The sequence below is a fragment of the Linderina pennispora genome (assembly GCF_002104995.1).
Source record: "Linderina pennispora strain ATCC 12442 chromosome Unknown DL89scaffold_8, whole genome shotgun sequence".
In the NCBI taxonomy this organism is placed as follows: Eukaryota; Fungi; Kickxellomycota; class Kickxellomycetes; order Kickxellales; family Kickxellaceae; genus Linderina; species Linderina pennispora.
In genome coordinates, this window is record NW_024468256.1 from 61,002 (window position 1) to 82,421 (window position 21,420).

The 21,420-nt window shown below is 52.6% G+C and overlaps 12 protein-coding genes and 1 non-coding gene across 13 annotated transcripts; 7 read left to right on the top strand and 6 right to left on the bottom strand.

Annotated features, from left to right (window-relative positions):
* Window positions 1–237: 237 nt before the first annotated feature.
* Window positions 238–1,617, top strand: DL89DRAFT_267990 (N2227-domain-containing protein). The gene has a single exon (XM_040887746.1). It carries the CDS (start codon window positions 279–281, stop codon window positions 1,551–1,553), a length of 1,275 nt encoding a protein of 424 aa, XP_040742672.1. The 5' UTR covers window positions 238–278; the 3' UTR covers window positions 1,554–1,617.
* On the bottom strand, window positions 1,558–3,486 carry DL89DRAFT_267991 (serine palmitoyl CoA transferase subunit LcbA). Its single transcript, XM_040887747.1, has one exon. It carries the CDS (start codon window positions 3,195–3,197, stop codon window positions 1,656–1,658), a length of 1,542 nt encoding a protein of 513 aa, XP_040742673.1. The 5' UTR covers window positions 3,198–3,486; the 3' UTR covers window positions 1,558–1,655.
* Window positions 3,487–3,710: 224 nt separating this feature from the next.
* Window positions 3,711–6,902, top strand: DL89DRAFT_258046 (uncharacterized protein; the record flags this gene model as incomplete). The annotated part of the gene is made up of 1 exon (XM_040885574.1): window positions 3,711–6,902. The coding sequence occupies one exon, from the start codon at window positions 3,711–3,713 to the stop codon at window positions 6,900–6,902; it is 3,192 nt and encodes a 1,063-aa protein (XP_040742674.1).
* Window positions 6,903–7,190: 288 nt separating this feature from the next.
* On the top strand, window positions 7,191–7,688 carry DL89DRAFT_258047 (uncharacterized protein; the record flags this gene model as incomplete). Its single annotated transcript, XM_040885575.1, has 1 exon — window positions 7,191–7,688. The coding sequence occupies one exon, from the start codon at window positions 7,191–7,193 to the stop codon at window positions 7,686–7,688; it is 498 nt and encodes a 165-aa protein (XP_040742675.1).
* On the bottom strand, window positions 7,351–8,956 carry DL89DRAFT_168647 (uncharacterized protein). The gene has a single exon (XM_040883754.1). The coding sequence runs from the start codon at window positions 8,848–8,850 to the stop codon at window positions 7,798–7,800; it is 1,053 nt and encodes a 350-aa protein (XP_040742676.1). The 5' UTR covers window positions 8,851–8,956; the 3' UTR covers window positions 7,351–7,797.
* Window positions 8,957–9,699: 743 nt separating this feature from the next.
* On the bottom strand, window positions 9,700–11,097 carry DL89DRAFT_258049 (trypsin-like serine protease; the record flags this gene model as incomplete). The annotated part of the gene is made up of 1 exon (XM_040885576.1): window positions 9,700–11,097. The coding sequence occupies one exon, from the start codon at window positions 11,095–11,097 to the stop codon at window positions 9,700–9,702; it is 1,398 nt and encodes a 465-aa protein (XP_040742677.1).
* Window positions 11,098–11,374: 277 nt separating this feature from the next.
* On the bottom strand, window positions 11,375–12,725 carry DL89DRAFT_168660 (trypsin-like serine protease). The gene has a single exon (XM_040883755.1). It carries the CDS (start codon window positions 12,604–12,606, stop codon window positions 11,596–11,598), a length of 1,011 nt encoding a protein of 336 aa, XP_040742678.1. The 5' UTR covers window positions 12,607–12,725; the 3' UTR covers window positions 11,375–11,595.
* Window positions 12,726–13,077: 352 nt separating this feature from the next.
* DL89DRAFT_258051 (uncharacterized protein) lies at window positions 13,078–13,776 on the top strand (the record flags this gene model as incomplete). Its single annotated transcript, XM_040885577.1, has 1 exon — window positions 13,078–13,776. The coding sequence occupies one exon, from the start codon at window positions 13,078–13,080 to the stop codon at window positions 13,774–13,776; it is 699 nt and encodes a 232-aa protein (XP_040742679.1).
* A 648-nt stretch (window positions 13,777–14,424) lies between these two features.
* DL89DRAFT_t92 lies at window positions 14,425–14,498 on the top strand. The gene has a single exon. It is a non-coding gene; the product is annotated as a tRNA-Asn (tRNA).
* A 56-nt stretch (window positions 14,499–14,554) lies between these two features.
* On the top strand, window positions 14,555–15,363 carry DL89DRAFT_267995 (uncharacterized protein; the record flags this gene model as incomplete). The annotated part of the gene is made up of 1 exon (XM_040887748.1): window positions 14,555–15,363. A coding segment is annotated over exon 1 (237 nt), but the record flags the coding sequence as incomplete, so codon positions are not given.
* Window positions 15,364–15,733: 370 nt separating this feature from the next.
* Window positions 15,734–17,637, top strand: DL89DRAFT_267996 (cytochrome P450 4F12). The gene has a single exon (XM_040887749.1). The coding sequence runs from the start codon at window positions 15,846–15,848 to the stop codon at window positions 17,421–17,423; it is 1,578 nt and encodes a 525-aa protein (XP_040742681.1). The 5' UTR covers window positions 15,734–15,845; the 3' UTR covers window positions 17,424–17,637.
* DL89DRAFT_267997 (cytochrome P450) lies at window positions 17,633–19,406 on the bottom strand. Its single transcript, XM_040887750.1, has one exon. It carries the CDS (start codon window positions 19,377–19,379, stop codon window positions 17,823–17,825), a length of 1,557 nt encoding a protein of 518 aa, XP_040742682.1. The 5' UTR covers window positions 19,380–19,406; the 3' UTR covers window positions 17,633–17,822.
* A 686-nt stretch (window positions 19,407–20,092) lies between these two features.
* On the bottom strand, window positions 20,093–21,209 carry DL89DRAFT_267998 (NAD(P)-binding protein). Its single transcript, XM_040887751.1, has one exon. The coding sequence runs from the start codon at window positions 21,148–21,150 to the stop codon at window positions 20,098–20,100; it is 1,053 nt and encodes a 350-aa protein (XP_040742683.1). The 5' UTR covers window positions 21,151–21,209; the 3' UTR covers window positions 20,093–20,097.
* Between the last annotated feature and the right edge of the window lie 211 nt (window positions 21,210–21,420).

The window sequence follows — 21,420 nt, forward strand, 5'->3', positions numbered from 1 at the left end:
GACACCCAGGGATGTGTATCACTGATAATGTGCGCAGTGCCATATTTTGGGAGGTGTCCAGGATTGCTGATGCGCAGTTTCTTTGCATTCACCAAGGGCTCCTTCTTACCATCACTCCATGGGCGTCAATCGCCCTTCACCCACCATTGATATCAGTCCCAAATCGCCCAACAGCCAGTGATCAAGGGCAAACTCGGGTATAAAAGAGCCGGCGATTGCGTGCATTATAGGCCGCTAGCATTTTCTTCCTTGCCCAACTTTTTTAACCAGCTATTACCATGGGCGACACCTCTCACTCTCATACTCACGGCGGCGAGCCCTGCGGCGGGCACGGTCATGACCACGGGCACTCGCATGGCCATACGCACGACGGGCAGCCATGCACTGGACACGGCGACCTCGACAGCCAGGAGGTTAGAGATGCTCAGGCCGAGGCCCAGGCCATGACCGACGTTGTAGCTGCATTCCTGTACTACAAAACATACTCGCTGAATACCGCAATTTACCGCCGCCTACACTCGATTGATGAGCTCAGTGAGGAGCACCGCAAGATTGTGTCGTCTCTGGGTACCATCGACAAGATCAAGAAGGCGGAGGAGCTGCTACGTGAGAACTACAAGTTCATTCTCAATCTGACGTATGCAAACACTGTCGGCTCGATGCCCAATCCGAATGAGGACCCTGATAAGCTGCGCGAGTTCCTGAAGATGTTCTTTGCATATCGGGAGCGCACGAGCGGTAAGCCTGCCAAGGACCACCACATGGATAAGGTCATCAGCACGCTGAAGCAGTTTGTGCGCGACTGGTCTGTTGAAGGCAAGGCGGAGCGCGAGACAACCTATGGTCCGATCATGCAGGCGCTTGACGACGAGTTTGCTGACACTAGGCCTGAGGAACGTGGCAAAATCAACGTGCTGGTGCCAGGTGCCGGGCTAGGCCGCCTTGCCTACGACATTTGCTGCCGCGGATTCAGTGCACAGGGCAACGAGTTTTCGTACTTTATGCTGTTTGCGTCCAACTTTGTTCTCAACAAGGTCGAGCAGCCCGAAGAGATTACGATTTACCCTTTTGTGCACCAGTTCTCCAACGTGGCCAATGTCGACGATCAGATGCGGGCCGTTCGCATCCCTGATGTGCTGCCCAGCGAGCTGCCATACAAGGACACGGCGGACTTCTCGATGACTGCTGGCGACTTTATCGAGGTGTATGGCGATGACGAGGAAAAGGAGAGCTGGGACGCTATCGTCACCTGCTTCTTCATGGATACAGCCAAGAATGCGATCAAGTACCTCGAGACCATGTGGCATGCCATGAAGCCTGGTGCTGTGTGGATCAACCTGGGTCCGCTGCTCTGGCACTTTGACAACATCGAAGGCGAGGAATCGGTTGAGTTTACGCGCGACGAGTTTGTGCAACTGGCGAAGGAGATCGGGTTTGTGTTCGACGAAAGCAAGTTCAGGGATGACGTGCCGGCCACGTACACGGCCAACTCCAAGAGCATGCTGCACTACACGTACAGCACATTCTTCAGCGTCGCGCACAAGCCCAAGTAAAGCGAGTCGTCTGGGAGCATATGGATTTAGTTCTGTGAGGTCATTAAAAGATAAAAGCTCTAGTGGACTGCAGTGTGGGGGGAGGGGATGGCCCAAGGCTTGTTAGCGCTTCTTCGAGGTGACACGGCTGACGGCGCTCTTGACGGCGTGGGCGCACTTCTCGATGTCCTTCTTGGTGTGGGCAGCCGACACACAAATGCGGATGCTCGAGTTAGGCATCAGGCGCTCGTGCTCGTCGACAAACATGGAGCGGGTGAGGAGCACGCCGTCCTTCTGCGCCTCGTCAGTCAGCTCCGTCAGGACACGATCAATATCAGTCTTGGTCCAGGCTCCGCCAGACCGCTTCATGCGAACCAGGGTCTCGGGCGTCAAGCGAATGTGAACCACCGGGCTCTCGTTCGACCCCTCAACCTGCAACCCCTGGATACGCCTGAGCAATGTGCGCAGGTGCACAGAGTTCTCACGCATCGCTGGCAGGTAATCGTCGGGGTTGTTCTCCAGCGAGTGCAAGGCATCGGCGGCAGCCACAGTCAGTATTCCAGGCATAGACGCCGAGAAGCAATAGCCAAGGCCAGACAGACGCTGGTGCTCGACTAGGTCCTTATCAGCACAGCAGAAGCCGCCCGAGGCACCAATGGCGTTGTTGAGCGCGCCGATCATCAGATCAACCTCATGCGGGTCAAGGTTGTAGTGGTCGGTGAGGCCAGCACCACGCTTGCCCATGACGCCAAACGACAGCGACTCGTCGAGGATGATGCGGTACTTGTATTTGTGCTTGAGCTCGACCAGGGCATCGAGCGGGGTGATGTCGCCGGTGTTCTGGAACAGTCCCTCAGTGATGATGAACTTGCGCGGCAGTGCGCTCTTGCGACCAGCCAGCTGCGCATTGACTTCGGCCAGGACACGCTCGAGATCCGCCATATCGTTGTGCTTGTACCAGTAGACCTTGCTGCGCGACAGCGCAATCGCCTGCTGAAGCGAGAACGCAACACCCTCATCGGCAACGATAATATCGCCGCGCTTTGAGAAGCAGGGGATTACAGAGAGCGTAGTGGTGAAGGCCTGGCTGTACAGAATCGCAGAAGAGTGGCCCACGAATGCTGCCAGCTGCTTCTCCAATTCCATGTGCACGTCCAGAGTACCGTAAAAGCCTGGGGGACCGCAGGAACCAACACCGTACTTGCGCAGCATCTCCTGTGCGCGCTTCTCGATATCGGGGCTGTTGATGAACCCGAGGAAGTTGTACGATGCAAAGTTCAGCACCTGCTTGCCGCTGCCCGAGGCCAGCTTGACCCGGATGCCGTTGGGGCCATCAATCAGCACTGCCTTGTCGAGAGTCTCGCGCTCAAACTCAGTCAGTTCCGGAACCAGCGGCTCGGGCTTCCAGTCCTCGCACAGCTCGTCGATTTCCTTCGTGGTCAGCACGACCTCATTTGTGCCAATGTTGTACTTTTGCTTGGTCATGTACCAGATGATGAAGCCGACAAGGCAGACTTCAAGGAAGGTGCGGAACGGGTCGTCCTTGTACGAGTTCTTGATGTACCGGATCACGATGCGGAACGAAACGTCCCAAACAGTACGCAGGAGACCGCGCTGCGAAACGTCGCCGGTCTCGGGGAGAGGAGTGTTAGCAGCAGACTCCATCTTGAAATCGGGGGGGTGAGTACTTCTACGAGGTGAATTCAGCTGAGATGAAAAAAGATTCAGAGCGGAGAAGAGAGGGAGCCTACCAGCCGTTGGGGGTTTGTGTGGTCTTCAAAACAAAGACCTCAGTCTAGCCTGCGTTCTGAATAAAGCCGTTCGCCCACCCCATTGGCGGAAAGCATTTCATGGGGAGCGGCTCAAGAAGGCGTGTAAAATGGACTCTGCCAAGTGTTGTCAGGAGTTTAGTGCGCATCCTGGCGTGCTACGCGTGCTCGTTCAGCGCTTGGGCGCTCGGGGTTCGAATACCAGGCGTGCGCGCCCCTGCATGATATATCGCGTGGCCCGGTGGCATCTGCGAGGTTCGACTCCTCGCCACGGGAAAAATAGAGTAGATGAAATGTCCACAAAACATCTCACCTGCCTCTATACCTTTTTGCTGCCAACTAGCTGCTGTGTCTTGCAAGGCTGGTGGTTCCAGGGTCTGGAATCGGATTTTCGGATCAAGCGGACGAGATGGACCTATTTTTTTTCGCTCTCCTAAGCACCTCCATCCCGCTTGGGCTCCTAGCCCTAGCCCTTTATCTCAGCCCGTCGTTTATTTGCCTCGCAATTTACTTTCACCTTTTCCGTGCATTTCTGAGGGTTGCGCTAATTGCGGGTTTGGAATCTCGAGCGAGGCTTTTTGCAGAGCTGTGGTACAGGACTTTTTATTTAATGGCGCTGCGGGCCAGCAAGCGTAGCCTGCTCTGGACACAGCGCACAAAGCCGATCGCAGTACTCTACCGGGCAGCCGACCAGAACCACCGGTTACGAGCCACATACCACTACAAATGCGAGCATGGAATTCTGACATACCATACATGCACTAGCAAACGGCGAGCAGAGCCTGGGTGCCGGCAGTTCCACACCGGTTCAGTGCTTGGCGACCGTATGATCAGTGACGACGAAATCACAGAGGCATTCGCACGTCTAGATGATCTTCTCAGCAGCGAATCACAGGATGTGCCCGAGATCTGGGCCATGTACGACCAGCTAAAGATCCGGAGGCTCCTATCGTTTGTGTCGTTCGAGACATGGACAAGTCTGCTCAAAACATGCCAACGCACACCGCCACGATTACCGGGATCGCGAAGAGCAGAAATGCACGGCAGCCCATCAAACAAGCAGCTGTCCAAGACCTACGTGGGTGCAGGGCATAAGCTGGATGATGCGAAGGCTCCAGGAAATGGGCATCGTAGGGACGTTAGGCTTCGCACACTTCTGCCACTGGGTCAGGGGTCGGCTGCTGGCAGGCTGGAGAGCGACTTTGGGCGAGAGTTTGTTGGTGATGAGATGCGGGTATGGACACGGGATATGTCGAAACGGCGAGTGCTGATGATGCTAGGCGACATGTGGCGATGCTCAGAGCCCACCGGCACAGAAGATACTGGCGGTTTTACTGGTGGACCTCGCGACATTCCGATAATATCTATATGGCGACCGGTAGCACAGCACTACAATATAGCATTCGACGTGATCTGTCGTGACCCGGCGTCATCAGTCGACGAATTGATCTCGCTGCACACGGACATGCGCTTGCATACGGTTTCTGAGGACGCCATCACATTCAACACGCTGCTCAATGGGTGCCGACGGTTGCGTGCATGGCGGCATTTTCGTGCCATCGATGAGCAGATGCGCAAGCGACATGACTGGGGCGTCACACGGATGGATGCAACAACATGGGGCACTCTGATCCAGGGATATCGTGAGTGCGAGGATTGGGAGTCTGTCGACAGATGCGTGGCATTGGCTACTAAAGCCTGCCACGACTGGCGCAAAGATCCAGGCGTTGGTGTAGAGCCTACTGTGAAACTATGGACGACAATTGTCAGCGTATACGCGCAGCGCAACATGGTATCCCAGATGATCGGTGCGCGGCGAGTAATGGGGAAGTTAGGGTTGGAAATGTCATCGTGGGCGTTCGCAGCGGTGTTTGCTGCCTTACATCGCATGCGTCGGTCGCTAGCACGCAGCCGCAAGGACACATGGCCTGCAGTAGAGTTGGCGATCCAGGAGTTTGAGGCTATGCGTGATGGTGGGATCGTGCCCAATGCGACAGTCTTGACCAACATTATCTTGATCATTGGGCTCAAGAACCATGCACAGAACCATAAATTCGACGAATACCCTGGTCGTATGCAGAGAAAGCTCGAGAGCATTGGCGGGCAGGTCAGAGACGAGCTTGAGAGCATGGTAATGCGTGGGCGTGACCCGAACATTTATGCGGCACTACTGAATCTGAGTAGTCAGTCAGCCAGTATCCATGATGCAGAGGCAGTATGGCAAACGCTCGAAACTGAGCTTCGGTTCTCTCAGGGAGGAAGCAGACAGCCGCTGCTAAACTCGCTCACACTATCTGCCTATATGCATGCGCTGATAAGTTGCCGCGAATACGAGAAGGCAATCTCAGTGTTCTACAAGTATGTGCTGCCCATGCCTGGCGGGCCGCATGGCAAACTGCGCGGACAGTTGGCATCGGCTAGACTACACAGCGTCGACCGTAGCGTATACGAAGCAGCAATCAAGGCATTTGCACTGGCTGATAGGCACCGCCTGTGTCTCCAGATTATACAAAAGATGACTGCCAGTCGGATCATGCCCAGCGTTCTCACATTGCGATATCTGCTTCTGCCGCCAGATTACACCGATCCACAGAAAATCCGGCTCCACAAGTATACACGCAGATGGAGCCTGCCACTGTCGGTTGCGCGCGAGGCATGGGATATGGTCCTGGCGACAAGGCGCGAACGCTGGCTGTACGGCTCAAAGCGGGAAGAGGGAGAGATGCCTGTGATTGTCAACGACGTTGCTGCGCAGTTTATCCGTGTTGCTGCGTATGGGCGGAGTGTCGAATTTGGCGAGCAGGTGTTTGAGGCACTCAAAGCGGAGATGGACTACTTTGGCATGGGCAAGCCTGTGGATGAAGACGCAGGTATGGATGCACCAGCCGAGGAGTTCCCTGAGGATATGCAGTGCGTACCAAATGTGCGCACATACACGTCAATGGTTACATTATACGGCTACGATGCGAACTTGGAAGGTGTAAGCCGGATCTGGTCGGAGATGCTCGAGCGCGGTGTCCAGCCTAACTTGCCCACATACACCAGCTTGATTAACGCTCTGCACAAGGTCGCTCTGCGCAAGCGGTGGAGACGCACTAAGGCATTTGCTGAGATTTCTAGCCAGCAATCCATTGTGAATGCCAGTACTGTTGATATGGATGGCGACTACCATCTTCCAGGGATTCCTGATGGCGGCCACATGAGCACACCTGCCGAGGGGGCGGTACGAGATCGGGCGACAAAGCAGGACAAGATGATTGCGCAGCTTGAGGACTCGCTGATGGCCTCGGCAGGATCAGACAAGTTGGCGATGTTCGATATCCCGCTCGGTACACTTTTGCTGAGGTATCATTCGATGAAAATTCGCGACACTGCCCACGACATTGCTGCTGAGTCAGGCAGTCCGGAGCAAGTCAACGAAGAAACATCCGAGGATATTAAGAGGGCTATGCGCGTGTGCTTGGCGGTTGATGAGGCTGGGTTGCAGCCAGATTACAGGTTTCACTCAGCGCTGGCAGATTTGTTTGATACCTGCGGTGACGCGTCGGGCGCAGAGCTGGTGCGTAAGCATATGGGCCCGCTGATGGATCCCAGACCGTGATGCGACATGCATTTTTGGAAATATAGAGTTAAGACGTTGCGCTGGGTCGCGCAGAACCTGCCAGTCAAGCCCATTGATGGAAGAACCGCTTTTGTGGATGTTGCTGGCGAGCCGAGTCATAGTTCTCGGGTGGTCGTTTTCATCGAGTTGGCTCACATCAAGGGAGAGCGGTTATCGCACAGCTTGAAAGCGCCTTTTTTTTTTTTTTTTAACATTTCGCTTCGTTTGCATTCCACACCTTTAGAAATGTCGCGCTATCCCAAAGTAATTACACGGCAGAGCACACAAATGTTCTTTGGCGGGCTCATGCTGACCACAGTGGTTGGGTATATCTGGCTGAGCCCACGCATGAAACAGACTGAAGAGTTACAGGGTCAGCTCCGCAAAGTCCAAACACACATGTACTGGAGCATGGCTTTGACACAACGAACACGGCGGGAGGAGACGGCCGGAGAGACGACAGCACCGCGGCGAGTGATATGGTGGAATGCACGTGTGGGCCAGCTATTCCACTGGGCGGGTGAGCCTGGGTACTTGACGGCGGGCACACAAAAGACACGTAGGCTGGTAAATGACGGGCTCGAGTATGGCGCGGGGGAGGTGAAGCGCGCAATCAGCAGCAGTAGTGAATGGGCAACAGACACGATAAAGGAAGGGGTCGAGCAGTCGGCTGTTGTCAAGAGCGCTCGGCTTATGTGGGAGGACGAGAAGCGCAAGTGGCGGGTCGCTCACGCCGACGCTATCGAGGCTGTGCACCCGCTGTACCAGAAACCAGAAGACCCTTGAGTTTGCTATGGCTACACTGCTCCATACAGATAATTCTAGTATATATCGTTTGCGTGAAGAAAACACATTTATTCGACAGATATTGGTGCTATTGTTGTAGTGTAGGTAATTACTTGCGGAGACCGCTGATTGCAGACATGTTCTTTTGGTTGGACGAGGATTTGATGAATGTGGCGATGTTCGACAGCCCGCGGTCCTCAACATAATTGGGACCGGCATGCGGTTCCATTTTGGTATTCTGCGAAATAAGCGGGAACCATTCGAGCTCAATGTAATTGTCAGCGGCCTTCAAATTACGCTGTGGGAGTATGCAGTCCTGCACGAGCGGCGACCCATCGGGCAGCCCATGGCGACCTTGCGAGTCCATTGTGAGCTCGGTGCCGACATTGATATGATAGGCGTTGTTTGAGAACGATTCCTGCAAGGACGGATGGTTGTTGGCCAGCGAGTTGGCAGTGCGCGTGTAGCGCGACGCGAGCTCCTCAGTAGCTGACGCTGCGTCGCTGAAGGCGTTATCGTTGTGCACGCTGATTGACCGCCCCTTTTCGGGGTTGAACGAGCCGCCAAGCTCCATGGCCAGAAGCTGCATTTCCTCCTTCTGGTGCTCCTCAATCTGCCGCTGCCGCCTGTGCCGCCGGTAGAAGAACCAGACAAGAACGCCAATTATCGCCAGCCCAGCAACACCACCACCAACAGCACCGCCGATTAACGCCGCATTGACCTTTTTGCTGCTCGTGGCCGGCGTTTCGGTCGGCGTGCTGGATCCTGTGGGCTTAGATGTCTCTGTGGGTGCGGCGGTCGGCTTCGGCGTCGATGTGGGTGTCGCGTCGCCATTGCTGTCGTCAGTGGCCTTTGTTGGGGAAGGGAGCTCATCTTTGGGAATCTCCTTGACAGGCACAACTTTGACTATGGTGCTTCCGGCGTGGTTAGTTGTGAAGACGGGCGACCCGATGAATGAAGACCTCCCATTGCTGTCATTCATAAACAGGATATAGGTTGTGTACTTTGATGTTACAGTAGACACAACCAAATTACCATCGGGGTCTATGGAGGATTTGATATTGACGTTCATTCCTTCGTTGATGCTGACTTGTGTAAAGGCCGATACAAGTGTCATGGCGGCAGCGCTCAGCGCCATCATACGGGATATGCTGAGCCTCATGACTATACGAAGGACAGCACTTTTATACTATAGAAGAAGATAAGCTGTGCGAGTGTATGAGGCTACCAGTTAGCAGAAACGGTAAAAGGTGTGGGTTGAAGCTCCAATGTAAATATCAAACAAGTAGATAAAAAGGCAAAAGTGTAATGACTAGAGGGAAGGAAAAAGAAAAAAGGATGCACCAGAGCGCGGTCAGTGCAAACCACCGCGCCTATCCAGCCTTATGTTTACTCTTTCCTGTAGCCGCCGTGTCCCCCAATGCTATTTTTGTTTGGTGCATGAAGGTGCATCTTGCTATTCTACCATCAAATACCTGACTACTACTAGGACAGCAGGAGCGATAAAAATGTCGCAAAAACAAGAAATTGGAGGTATAGGATCCACTTCCCATACACACCGGTTTTGATTGTGATAGCTGCTGTTTGTCCCCTCCTCCGCCATTCCGCAATGGCTACAAAAAAACGTCTTTGTGCATTCTTGTATATAGCAGGCGCTTACATGTAATCGTGCATGAGGAGACGTTGATTTCTGCGGTGGAAAGAAGGAGCGTGATGGCCAAGTCGGCGCATTGCGATCGGCACCACGCATCAATTTTTGCGTAATAAACATATGCACAAAGCTGCATATGGCAGCTGGTGTGTTGGGAAGCATCGAAAGCGCGTGTAGGAACCGCGCTAATTATAGAACACAGTTGGCTGGATCCAAGCGCTGGAGGACAATATTGGTAGGTTGGTGGTCTGTAGCTCAAGGCAAGACGCCTATTTTTCATGGGTCGTGTTTGGCAAGACCTATATTTAGTGTACCAGAAATCAAGGGCAGCTATGAAATGATCTGCCCAGGGACTGCGCGCTACATGTCGACTAGGTCGTCTCTGCTGCCAGAGCTTGTATACACATCTCTCTCCTCGCCCACTTCATCGTACAGCGTATAGAAGTCTTGCAGCAGCGGGTAGTAGTCCTCGACCTTGCCCTCCCGTGTTGGCCGGATAAATTCCATGACCAGCGGCGAGCCGTCAGCGTACCGGTGGGTCTTGCTCAGTGTATCCATGGTGATCTCGGTGCCGATATCCTGCAACTGTGGAATATGGTCAGAGAACGGCGACTCACCCTCTTCGTGGGCCGAGCTGCGCAGGTAGCGAGTGCCAAGCGACGGGCGGCCGGCGAAGCTGTCTTCAAAGGGTGTGACAGTCGACGTGTTGAAGATGCTGGAGGCCATCGATGTCTTGGGCTCGTACGAGCCGCCGAGCTCCTCAGCCAGCTGCTGCAAGCCAAGCTCGTAGATATAGTCGGCCTGGCGGTTCTCCTGCTGCTTCTTGCGGTTGCGGTGTACGACATAAACAAGGATGGCGATCACGATAATGGCGACGACGGCACCAACAGCAATCCCTGCAATGGCACCTGTGGACAGGCCTTTGGACTTGGTCACAGTGATAGGAGCCGGCGTCTGCTCGTCGTCCACCGGAGGGGCGTTGTCAGTGAACGAGTTGGCGCTGTACCCTGTGGTTTCCGTGAAGAAGCTGAGGTAGGATTTGGCGTGGACATAGTACTGGTAGGTTGTGCTCTGTGTACACGAGGCAATGGTCTTTCCCGTTGAATCTACAATGCCTGACCACAAGCCCACCAGCTGATAGCCATCACCGACCTTGCGCACCAGCGGTGCCCCAGAGTCGCCCTTGCATGGCGCACTGCCTGGCGTCAGAGAATTTGCCGTGCACACCAGCTTACCATCAATTCCTTCAAACAAATCAGTGATTTTGCACTTGAACTCGTCGCCAATGGCAACCGTTGATACCTCCAGAACGCCGTTTGAGCTGCCTGCACCGAATTCGTCGGTAGTTCCCCAGCCCATCACTTCGAGCTTGTCGTTGGTCTTGAGGCTGCCCGTGTAAAGAGGAACACGGTTCACTGCGGATGAGAACTTGAATGCCGGGCTAACCTGCAGCAGCGCGATGTTATCGGCGCCTGATGTCATGTTAAGCGAGCTGATAGGGATCACATTCTTGACGGTGGCTAGCGGCTGGCTGGCCACCGTGCTATTTCCATAGCCAAGCGTAATGCTGCCGACTGACACCGGTTTGCCGTCTTTGCCGACTATGCAGGCTGCGGCTGTCACGATAATCTGGTCGGTGAGGATGGCTCCGGCACACCCGTTCCCGCCGTTAGCCTCTGATGTGGAAATGTGCACTGCAAACGGATAGTCTTTAATGCTGGCCTCTTTGCCGCCCACAATGCGCTTATCAAACGACATTGCCGCTGCGCTGCTGGCTGCCAGTGCTAAATATGTTGCCACCCACCGCGTCTGCATTAAATTATGTGCTGGCTACCAGGTATTTGTATACAAAATTACTTCAAAGTTTCAGTGGAACAAGGTGATGAGGTCCAGGTATATACATTAATCGGTGAAGTGAGGGAGGAACAGGAACTAAAAGGCAGGCCCTGCAAGATGGGAGAACATCTGCTCCCTGGCCCTTTTTGCTGAAAAAGAGCACAATAAAACCGAAACTCACTGTCCGCTCGCTCTGCAAATTGGGATTCTGGCCAGCATAGACGGCATGCAGCAGGCAGGCAAAGAGTGCGCCCACGCCCCCATCCATGTCGGAAATAGACGGCCCTTATATATAGTCCTGTCGAAATTGCTGATTTTTCAGCGCGTCCAATGAGTGTCCAACTGGGCGAAAACCGGACACAGGCAATGCTGGACTGGGTTGCCTTGTGACCTGTGCTAGAGAACTGGCATTAGATGCCGTTAGTGGCTCGGGGCAATGGCGACAATCTCATCGTCTTCGTCATCCTCCGCAGTGCGCGACGCCAGCTCATACGTGTGGCCCCAAGCAGTCCTCTTCTGCGCCTGGTGCACCCTCCACACCTTGACAAGGACCGCAAACAGCAGCAGGGCAAGCGCAGCCGATCCGGCCGCGATGCCGGCCACGGCACCCTTGCCCAGCTTCTTGGGTGCTGCTGGACTGCCGGCTGGCTCATGCAGGGACTTGGTGAAGGTGTCGACAGGGACCCCGACTGTCGAGGCAATAAAGTCGAGGTAGCTGTAGACATGTGTGTAGTATGCAAGGCTCGAGTCCTTGGCACACAAGTCGTAGCCCTCCTTGGACAGGTCTATGTGGTAGCTGTATATCCCAACCAGCTGTTTCTGGCCATCGACATCATGGACCAGCGGCGCTCCAACCTCGCCATTGCACAGGTCGTGGCCCGGGTTCAGCATATTGTCGCTGCACAGCACACGGCCCTCGACCCCGTTGTAGTTTTCTGAGCGCTGGCACCGTGCACTCTCGCCAATGCGCACATCTGTGGTTTTCAGAGTCTCGGACCACTTGGCGCCAATCTGGTCGTCGGCTCCCCAGCCCATCACCTCCATGCGCTCGCGGGCCGAGACGCTGCCTGAGAACACAGGAATGCGGTTGACAGTCTCGGAGAACTCTAGCGGCTCGATCCTAACCAGTGCGATGTTGTTGTGGATGCCATTATGTGTGTACTTTCTGTGTACGGCGATTTCGAGCACCCGCGCATGGCGGAGCTTGCTGCGCTCGACCGAGCCGTAGCCGATCAGCAGCTCGTCTGGACGGATGACCTGCTCTGTGCCCTGGTGAACCACGCAAAAGGCGGGCACCAGAATGATCTGGTCGTGGAGAATCGTGCCAACGCACTGGATGGGCATCTTGTCGCGAGTGTAGCTGAGATGGGCCACAAACGGAAACTCGCCCTGCTTTGCCTCGCGCCCGCCGACTATCCGCTTGTCAAACATGCTTCACTACTGTAGTATCTGTGTGGATGCTTGCTGACTGTATGCTAAGTGAAAAAGGGTATGGAGGGAGCATCTGCCTCGCCGCCAATGCTCCCCCCCCCTTCTCTACCACGTCGCCCTTTGTCGCCCTGCTGTCATTTTTAGCACCCGCTGCATGCCTGGCGTGACCTGGGCGCTTGATTTGCGAATGCCAGCCTTGGAGCAGAACGAGGGATGCACACTATTCCACGTCAAGTCGAAAATCAGCCTTTCTGTTGGCCGCTGTGCAGAACAACGCTCGCCAACGTCCAAACTCAATTCGCAGCAGCAGTTCTCATTTTGTGAACCCAACTAAGCAGAATAGTTGCTTTAAAGCAGTTCTCTGTTGCACTCTAGCGGACAATTTTTACCATCTGTTCTCGCTGTTGATTTCAGCTCCCCCTCTTCGCTCCTGCTAGTGTAAACACTTTTTTTTTTTTGAAACCTGTAAAGATGGCCCGCATTCTTGCTGCCGCTCTGGCTGTTGCACCGCTTGCCGCTTCCCAGTTCGCCTTTGACCCAAGCACATACGATGCCAGTCTTCTCGCCGGGATCATCTCGGCCAACTACGGCCAGTACCAGCAGCAGTGGGATGGCTACCTCGAAACTGCCAAATCCAAGTTCCCAGACGCATACACGAAGCTCACTGCGTACTTTGGAACCGACAGCATCCCTGACACATATGATGCAGCCTGGGTCAGCAAGTTTGCTCAGCAGATGCAAAAGACCGGTCCTACCACCGTTGTTGACAACCAGGTCAACTCGGCCACGTTCATCTTCACAAGCACCTCGGCTGATGCGGTAACAAAGTCTGCTACCGGCACTGCTACCGGCACTGCAACTGGAACCGCAACCGGAACCGCAACCGGAATTGCAACTGAAACTGCGACTAAAACTGACACCGGCACCACTGGAACAACCACACATGACAAATCAAGTGCCAAGCCCCCTACAAAGCCAACATTCACACTGAGCGATTCTGATACTGGCTCCAAATCGGGTTCGCCACCAGGCACAAAGTCCGCCAACGACACGACCGCAGGGTCAACTGCAGGATCAAAGCCAAATAGCGCAAGAATTAACCAGCCCATGGTCGCCCTCGGCCTGTCTCTGTCTGCATTGGTCATACTCTCATCTGGAAACCTGTTTTAGTCACAGCTATCTCCAGCTTTAATGTTATCACTCAAACAAGAGTTCATATATTTAGGTCCAATGTTGTGTGCTCCCTATGCCAACGTGACTCAATGAATCACCAATGTCCAATAGATGTAAAGGATGAATACGCTAGCAGAAGTTGAAATCTTTTGTTTTACTTGCTTAAGGCCTTGTAGAACGTGGCAAACAGCGATAAGTTGAGGCAGCTGCCAATTCCTTTATGGATACATTATTTTTCCGAAATATCAGATGTTATGCCCGTCGTTGACGATCATGAACATGTCGCGGATACGCTCCTAGATCAAGATCAAGATCAAGACATGCAAGACCCACGACTGCCCCGCATCTCTTCTTCTGTTTCAGTCTTAAGCCCACAAGACCAGTTCCATTCCCATGCGACAATGGTCGACCCGGTTACAGGGATCCCTATTGTCCATGCGGCCCCGAGACCATAGCTCAAGTGTGCATCAGTATATATAAGTGCACATCTTATACATGCACATAGATTCGAAGAACTCTGATCCCGCTTTTGACTCTGATTTCCTGAATACAATAATCTCCGACTCAAGCTCTTCTTTCCATTCGGCTCCTTCATTATCACCTGGGCCAGGTGATAACACAGAAATTGGCTTTGGTGCCAGGTCTGCTTTCGTGGCGCAACTGGTTAGCGCGTCTGACTGTTAATCAGGAGGTTGATAGTTCGAGCCTATCCGAGAGCGATCTTTTTGCCTGCTCTCCACAACCTCTTTTCTTCTTTTTTTTTTTGCTTGGGGCTGGGCTGCGCTGTAAGCCGTTCTTTGTTGGCTCGTTTGTTTGCTGGGTGTCCCACCTCACACATGCACACATGCACACACGCACACACGCACCCGCCTGCAGCTATTTATCCAGCCCCTTGATACCGCCTTTGTTTCTCTTTTTGTTACCATTCGTCATTCACAGTCCCCGAAGCAGCTCAGCCCAACGGAAAAACCGCCGCACGCCTCTAGATAGAGTTGCGTTGCTAATTTAGCCTTTTTGGGAACGGCCCGCAACATCCGGCGTGGCGCTGCTGCTTGCAAATCACGCCAGTTGTTGCCGATGCTGTCGAAAACAGGTAAATAGGGGCTGTTGGTTTGGGGTAACAGCGGCATGCTGCTTGCATTAGGTTTAATATGAAGCGACGCAGCCCGGCTCTGGTTTCTGCATGCCGACCAGTCTTTGCTATAAATCCACCGGCTCCCCGGTATCAGCTGGTCCTCTGGCTCTTTATACAGCTCCTGCACACCCCTCGTCTCCCTCCAGTTCCAGCGCTCGATCTGCCTGTCAAGATGCTCGCACCGACCACCAACACTGCTCTTGTCCTCTGCGACCGCGAGTGCACATGCGCCTTATGCCTCAGTGGCCGTGGGTGCTAACCATCGCATCCACTGCCTCTGCATCGCACATGTACATACCACACATACCGACTCGATCTGCCGGCTCGTTCTCCCGACACCTAGTTTCGCCAACCACCAAAAGCACGCAGCACGTGCATTCAAAAGGGCATGCATTCTCCAAGCTGCCATCCGCATGTTTCTTCACCCCAGCCCATGTCAAATAAATTATGATATACCCACTCACTTGTGAGGGGCCGCTTGCCGCATTGCTGTCCACATGCAGTTGATTGCTGTATGCACTTTTCCATCATCCTTACACCCTGAGGCCGATCTAGTAATCACACTTGCTTGTCTATGCCACCCAATAATTCAGGTTTTTGTGATGTAGAGCGCCAACAATGCACGCCACTTCCTATTCAGCCACTACAAACGACAATTGTCTCGAGGACCTATGGGAAACATTCCAACAAACTCCAATAGTGGGAACAGCATAGGGCTGCATGGCTTGTCCTGGCGGAGATTCAGCAATTATTATTCTTGCACTCGAGCGGGAATACTGTATTGTGGTTTGTACATACCCTCCTGTGCTTTCACGCTGTCGCTGTTGCTCAACGGTATGTCGGACCTTCCCTTAAATCTGTGGCCGATGGGGGTGGGCACCTATGTCTCTATTTTTATTTTTCACCTTGGTCATTTCCGATGCCTCTTTCAATGTCTCTTCTAAGCGCTCTTCAGGACCTTGAATGGAAGGAGATGTGTGCATCTCTTTACAGTTCGATAACGCCCACCCACCTACTAGCTGCTGCTGCTGCTCTAGTTGGGTACAAGCTAGTTTATGCCCTCTGTCTCTCGCCTCTCCGCAATATCCCTGGACCCTTCTTCGCCCGTCTATCAAATATTCGACTGGGGTATATTGGTATGTCAGGAAAGATGAGCAAATACGCGATGCACGACTACGAAAAGTACGGCGACCTTTATGTATGCGGACCGAATGCCGTATCTCTGTCGAATCTCGTGGACCTGAAGTCAGCCCTAAGCACCCACGCCTTTGCTAAGCCCGAGTTTTACCACGCATTCCACTTGTTCGGAATCGAAAACATTCTCAGCTCCAGCAACGCAGACCTTGTTGGCATTCGCAAACGTCAAGTCGGACCCTTCTTCAACCTGGGGTATCTGCAAAATATGGAGCCGACGATTCTGAAAGCCGGGTACCAGGCACTCAAGGAGAAATGGGACGCACAGATTGAAGCCGAGGCTAAAGGGAATATCGAAATCAACTACAGCATGTCATATATGCTCACAACACTCGACGTAATCGGCGCCCTCATGTGTGGTCAAGAGTTGGAGTGCATTAAAACCGACAATGTTGTCCCGATTAAATGGGTCCAAGACTCGATGATGCTGCATATGCACAAGGCGGTGTTTCCGATACTCAAGGCGTTCCCCTTTTCGCTACTGGTGCGTGGATTGGAAGATAACTTTGGAAGGGCTACGCGGGCTGTTAGGCGTCTGATAAACAGGCGTCGCGCGATACTCGATAGCGGAGCAGAGAAGCCGGTAGACCTTCTCCAGGCATTCCTTGATGCCGAAGACCCGCATTCCAAGATCCGGATGAGCGAAACCGAAATCCAAGTTGAGAGCATGCTGATGCTGGGTGCTGGCATCGACACTACAGCGAACACGCTTGCTTGGACAACCCATTTGCTTATGTTGCACCCTGATATCTACAGGAGAGCTGTGGACGAGATTCGCAGCCAGTTCGACTCCGGCCATCTCATTACCTACGCTGATGCCAGGGAGAAGCTGCCGTTCACCGAGGCATGTATTTACGAGTCGCTGCGCCTGTGCCCGGTGATCGGCGGGCAGTTGCCGCGCTCTATTCCTTCTGGTGGGGTGACGTTCCAGGGTCATTACTTGCCAGGCGGCACCGAACTCCACATAAACTTCCGAGGTGCGGCAATGAACAAGGATATGTGGCCTGAGCCATACAAGTACAACCCCGACAGGTTCGTCGGCAACAGCGAGGCAAGGCGCAACTTCTTTGCCTTCAGCTCTGGTGTCCGAGTATGCACTGGCCGGAACCTCTCTTGGATGGAGATGCTGACTATCTTTGCCAACATGCTTAAGGACTACGACTGGTCGCTACCTGATGATTACACCCATCTAGGGCCAAAGGTCCTCGATGAGCGCGGGTACCCGAAGAAGATGGAGAGCAGGCACTTTATCATCACTGCGTCAGCTAACCCGGAGCGTGACTGCCGTCTTGTTATCAAGAAGCACGTTGAATGATTACCGATAGTGGTGTTGGCATTAGACCGCCTTCACCGCCCTGTGCCACCATGCTCAAGATTGCCCATGCACTTAAAAGGGCCCCAAGCACCCAACAGTCTACCCTCTCAGTTGATTTTACACGTATTTTTCTCCATATATGCCGATTGTTAACCTTCAGAGAGTCCAGTAGTTATGAGCTTTATGGAATGAATAAAATGGAAAATTTGCTGAGGAGAAAAAGGAGGATGGGGCCGTTCCGGCCCACAAAGTTTATACAGGTGGGGATTTGGATCTGCACATGGTGACGGAGGGCATAGAGTTGCCCGAATGTCAACACCGATAAACGCATTTGTCTGTTTGTTGACAAGTTGAATATATCTTAAGGCTGAAATTGTGCTTGTAGGCTAACTCCACTTCTTAAGCCAACGAAATGTTAATTAAACAGTTAACCTTAGGATTCTCTGGCCCATATACGCCATCGGATTTGCCTGGGATTGTAATCGGCGCTCCACGCTCGTCCTTTCTGTGTGGGCCATACGGGGAATCGCTGGGTAGAGATATGTTGTAGCGACGTAGAATGTTTGCCAGAGTCGTGTACATCTCAACCAGGGCAAGATTCCTTCCAGCACATATGCGTACACCAGTGCTAAACGTAAGAACACTCTTTGCATTCTCGTCAGCATCCTTTCCTAGGAAGCGCTCTGGATCAAACGTACCTGGATGCTTCCACACGCTGGTGTTGTGGTGACATGCTGCAAACGTGAGTGCGATATGCGTACCATGTGGCATGAAGTATCCTTGTATCGTAGCGCCATCACGAGGCAGAGTACGTGGTATTAGTCCCGATGAAACCGACGTCAGACGCATCGACTCTTGCAAAACAGCTGAAAGGTAAGGTAGCTTGGACTTGGCCTCTCCAAACAGAATTGGCTTGGCTGTGTCAGGGAATTGGGAGCGGACCTCATCGGTCACCCGCCGATACACATGCGGGTTATTGAGCATGTGCATGATGGTCCAGGATAGAGTTGTGGCAGTAGTGTCGGTACCGGCAACAAGCATGGTTATAAGCTCCGACAAGAGCTGTGTCTCTGTAAGCTTGTCACCAGTAGCAGGATCGACTGCATCTATAAACTTTTGCATGATGTCAATACGTGGTGGGATGCCAGTCTCAGATACCAGTTGCCTGCGTGCTGCTACCGCATTGCGGATGATGCAGATCAGATTGTATCGTGACCTCTTCAGTTTGGGATATAGCCACGGAATGTGTCGGACGATGGGGAATATGCGGACAGCGTTTTTGAATCGAAATATGTCTTTGAACCAGTCAATAACCTCTGTGTTGCCAGTCTCCAAGATATCGAACGAACGTCCAAATGCCAGTAGGCCGATTGTATCAAACGTCATGTAGTGGAACATGTAGAAGTAGTTAATGCAGGCCGTTTTCCCATTGCGCTCGATGGCGGCGTCCCAAGCTCTCATGAGTGATTTCACACCCACTTCCATGGTTACATCCTCGATATCTCTCAGACTAGCCATTGAGAAGGCCCCTCCCAGCTGACGACGCCTGGTTTTGTTAAGCTCTGGATCTGCGGTGCTGAACATGTTGATGTCGATGACCTTGCCCTTTTCGTAGAGCGGTGATTTTGGGAATGCGTGTGTTGCAAGTACTAGGCGTGTGTCTGATGGGTTGGAAAGAGACACCTGGTTAATTCCAATGCGAACTACCTCGCCATATTGATCGTGCAGCTTGCAAGAGTAGCTATGTATCTGACCAGTAAACAGATGGTAAACAAAAGGCAGGTTGGTGAACTTGTTTATAAACGGACCAGGGATACGAGCAAGGGGAGAGAAGAGTGCATACTGGATGGTTCGTGCCACGTATGCTGCAACAACGAGTGAAATGGCAAGGGAGAGATAAGATAGCCCCCAAAGATCAGAGAGTTTGTCTGCGAAGGACTGAGCTAATGCTGCCATAGGTAGTGCTATAAACCGACTTGTGCGACGAAAGACAAAGCAGCATAGGTGCACCGTTATATACGGTTTATTCTAGGCTGTCGAAAGGCTATTCCGTGTTTCAATAGCACGTGCGTCGCGCAATGTATTTCGGATGTCCGTGCCTGCATCGGGTCTACTATTGTGCAGTAGACACAGGGTTGTCATGTGTAAAGTTGACATTTCACCGAGTCATCAACAGGATCAGGATTAGGAACGGTTTGTTAGGTGTAAACCAGCAGTGCTGTGAATTGCTGAAGTTTTTCTCACTATTGGTCAAAATATATTGCGGTTGATCTGTAATTTAGTAGTGAAGGCAAGAAACAACTGGAGAATCCGTCATATATACAATAGCGTGGAAACATGTGGAGAAATGCGGAGACATGTGGCCTCACAAGTGCTCAGCATATAGCCTTAATAACCCTAAGCCAATTCTTGCTATTACCACCAATGTTTCGAATAACAAAAAGCTCTATGCTATTTTGAATGGGTGGAGCGGTGCCAACTGGCCATCATGCATGGCTGGGAATATGCGCAAAGAATACCAGGTCAAAATGTTGCATCATTTGTCTGATCCGAATGTCTTGCAAGGAGCTCATTCGTATAATTCCACATATCCACGCACTCATTGCGAATGTCGCAGGTAAAGATGGGGGTTGATTTCTTGAACCCAAGGAATCAATTATATAAACCTACTGCCCTAAAAAGTCCCGTAACTCCTCTGATCTGAGTGTTTCGCAACCAACTTCTCAGTAAACTCCCACAGGTCGTCCTGCTCTTTGATACTGTTGGCTGACGGATGGGAGTAGGTGGGCTGACAACGAACAAAGTACTGGCCTGTGGTATCGTTGTACTGCTGATCGAGCACCGCAGCAAGTGTAGTTAGTGAACCCATGACAGTGTTGGTGAATAGCATATTCTGGATCTTGGCCGACAGCCCGACGTGCTGGAAGATGTTGGTGGCAACATATCCTGGGTTAATCGAGTTGGCGGTGATTCCAGTACCCTCAAGCTTTCTGGCCAATGTGGCTGCAGACATGGTGAGTGCGAGCTTTGAGTTGTAATAGGCGCGGGACTTGTCGTACCTGCTCTTGTCTGCGACCAGCTCCTTGTCAATTCCAGCGTTCATGTAGCTGCCAAGCGATGACAAGTTGATGATCTTCGCAGGGCTAGATCTCTTCATCACATCCAAGAGTGCGTCTGTAAGAACGAAGTGACCAATATAGTTTGTGCCGAATTGGAGTTCAATGCCTTCGGCAGTGGTCATATATGGACACATGCAGACACCACCGTTGTTGATAAGAAGGTGTAGGGAGTCGTGGCGCTCCTTGAATTGTTCGACAAACTTGTGAATTGACTCGAACGAGGCGAGGTCCAGTGCCATTAGCTCAAAGTTGTCTAGGTCAGTCTCCTCTATCAGGCTGTTGAGTGCCTTTTCACCGAGTTCCATGTTGCGGCACGCCAGGATCGTGTGGTAGCCGACGCGTCCCAGTGCCTTGGCAGTATCGTAGCCAATTCCAGAGTTAGCACCAGTAATGATAGCAACCTTGCCCTTGCCTGTGCCATTCTTGATAGCGGCTACAACGAGCTTCTCTGTCTCTTTATGCGAGTTGGTTACGATCTTGTAAAGCGTCGCGTAACAAAAGTCAATGAAGGACGCAACAAGGTTACCAAAGACCTGGAACGGTCCAGCGCGCATTAATAGACGGCACGTCCAATAGACCAGCGCGTTGAAAAAGGTAGTGAGAAACATGGTAAAGAGTAAGGAGAGCAGGTGTTCAGGAGATAGCAACGAAAAGAAGAGCCGTTCTGAGATGTCCTCTGTGCTCTCCCCAATATCGGGCCTAGCCCTCCTTGGTTTTAAGTCTGCATTCAATTGGCACAAGCGGGCGAAAGCGCGAAAATGTACACCCAGGCGCATTGCTGCTATGGTGGACAAGGGATCTGCTCCGTAAGGCACTATGGCGAGATCGACAAATTGCTTGGTGCAATCATATGTATAAAAAACATACCTCCTTTGGCC

Coding starts and splice junctions, on each gene's coding strand:
- DL89DRAFT_267990 (XM_040887746.1), top strand. CDS start 279: ATGGGCGACACCTCTCACTCTCATACTCACGGCGGCGAGCCCTGCGGC.
- DL89DRAFT_267991 (XM_040887747.1), bottom strand. CDS start 3,197: ATGGAGTCTGCTGCTAACACTCCTCTCCCCGAGACCGGCGACGTTTCG.
- DL89DRAFT_168647 (XM_040883754.1), bottom strand. CDS start 8,850: ATGAGGCTCAGCATATCCCGTATGATGGCGCTGAGCGCTGCCGCCATG.
- DL89DRAFT_168660 (XM_040883755.1), bottom strand. CDS start 12,606: ATGTTTGACAAGCGGATAGTCGGCGGGCGCGAGGCAAAGCAGGGCGAG.
- DL89DRAFT_267996 (XM_040887749.1), top strand. CDS start 15,846: ATGTCTCTTCTAAGCGCTCTTCAGGACCTTGAATGGAAGGAGATGTGT.
- DL89DRAFT_267997 (XM_040887750.1), bottom strand. CDS start 19,379: ATGGCAGCATTAGCTCAGTCCTTCGCAGACAAACTCTCTGATCTTTGG.
- DL89DRAFT_267998 (XM_040887751.1), bottom strand. CDS start 21,150: ATGTTTCTCACTACCTTTTTCAACGCGCTGGTCTATTGGACGTGCCGT.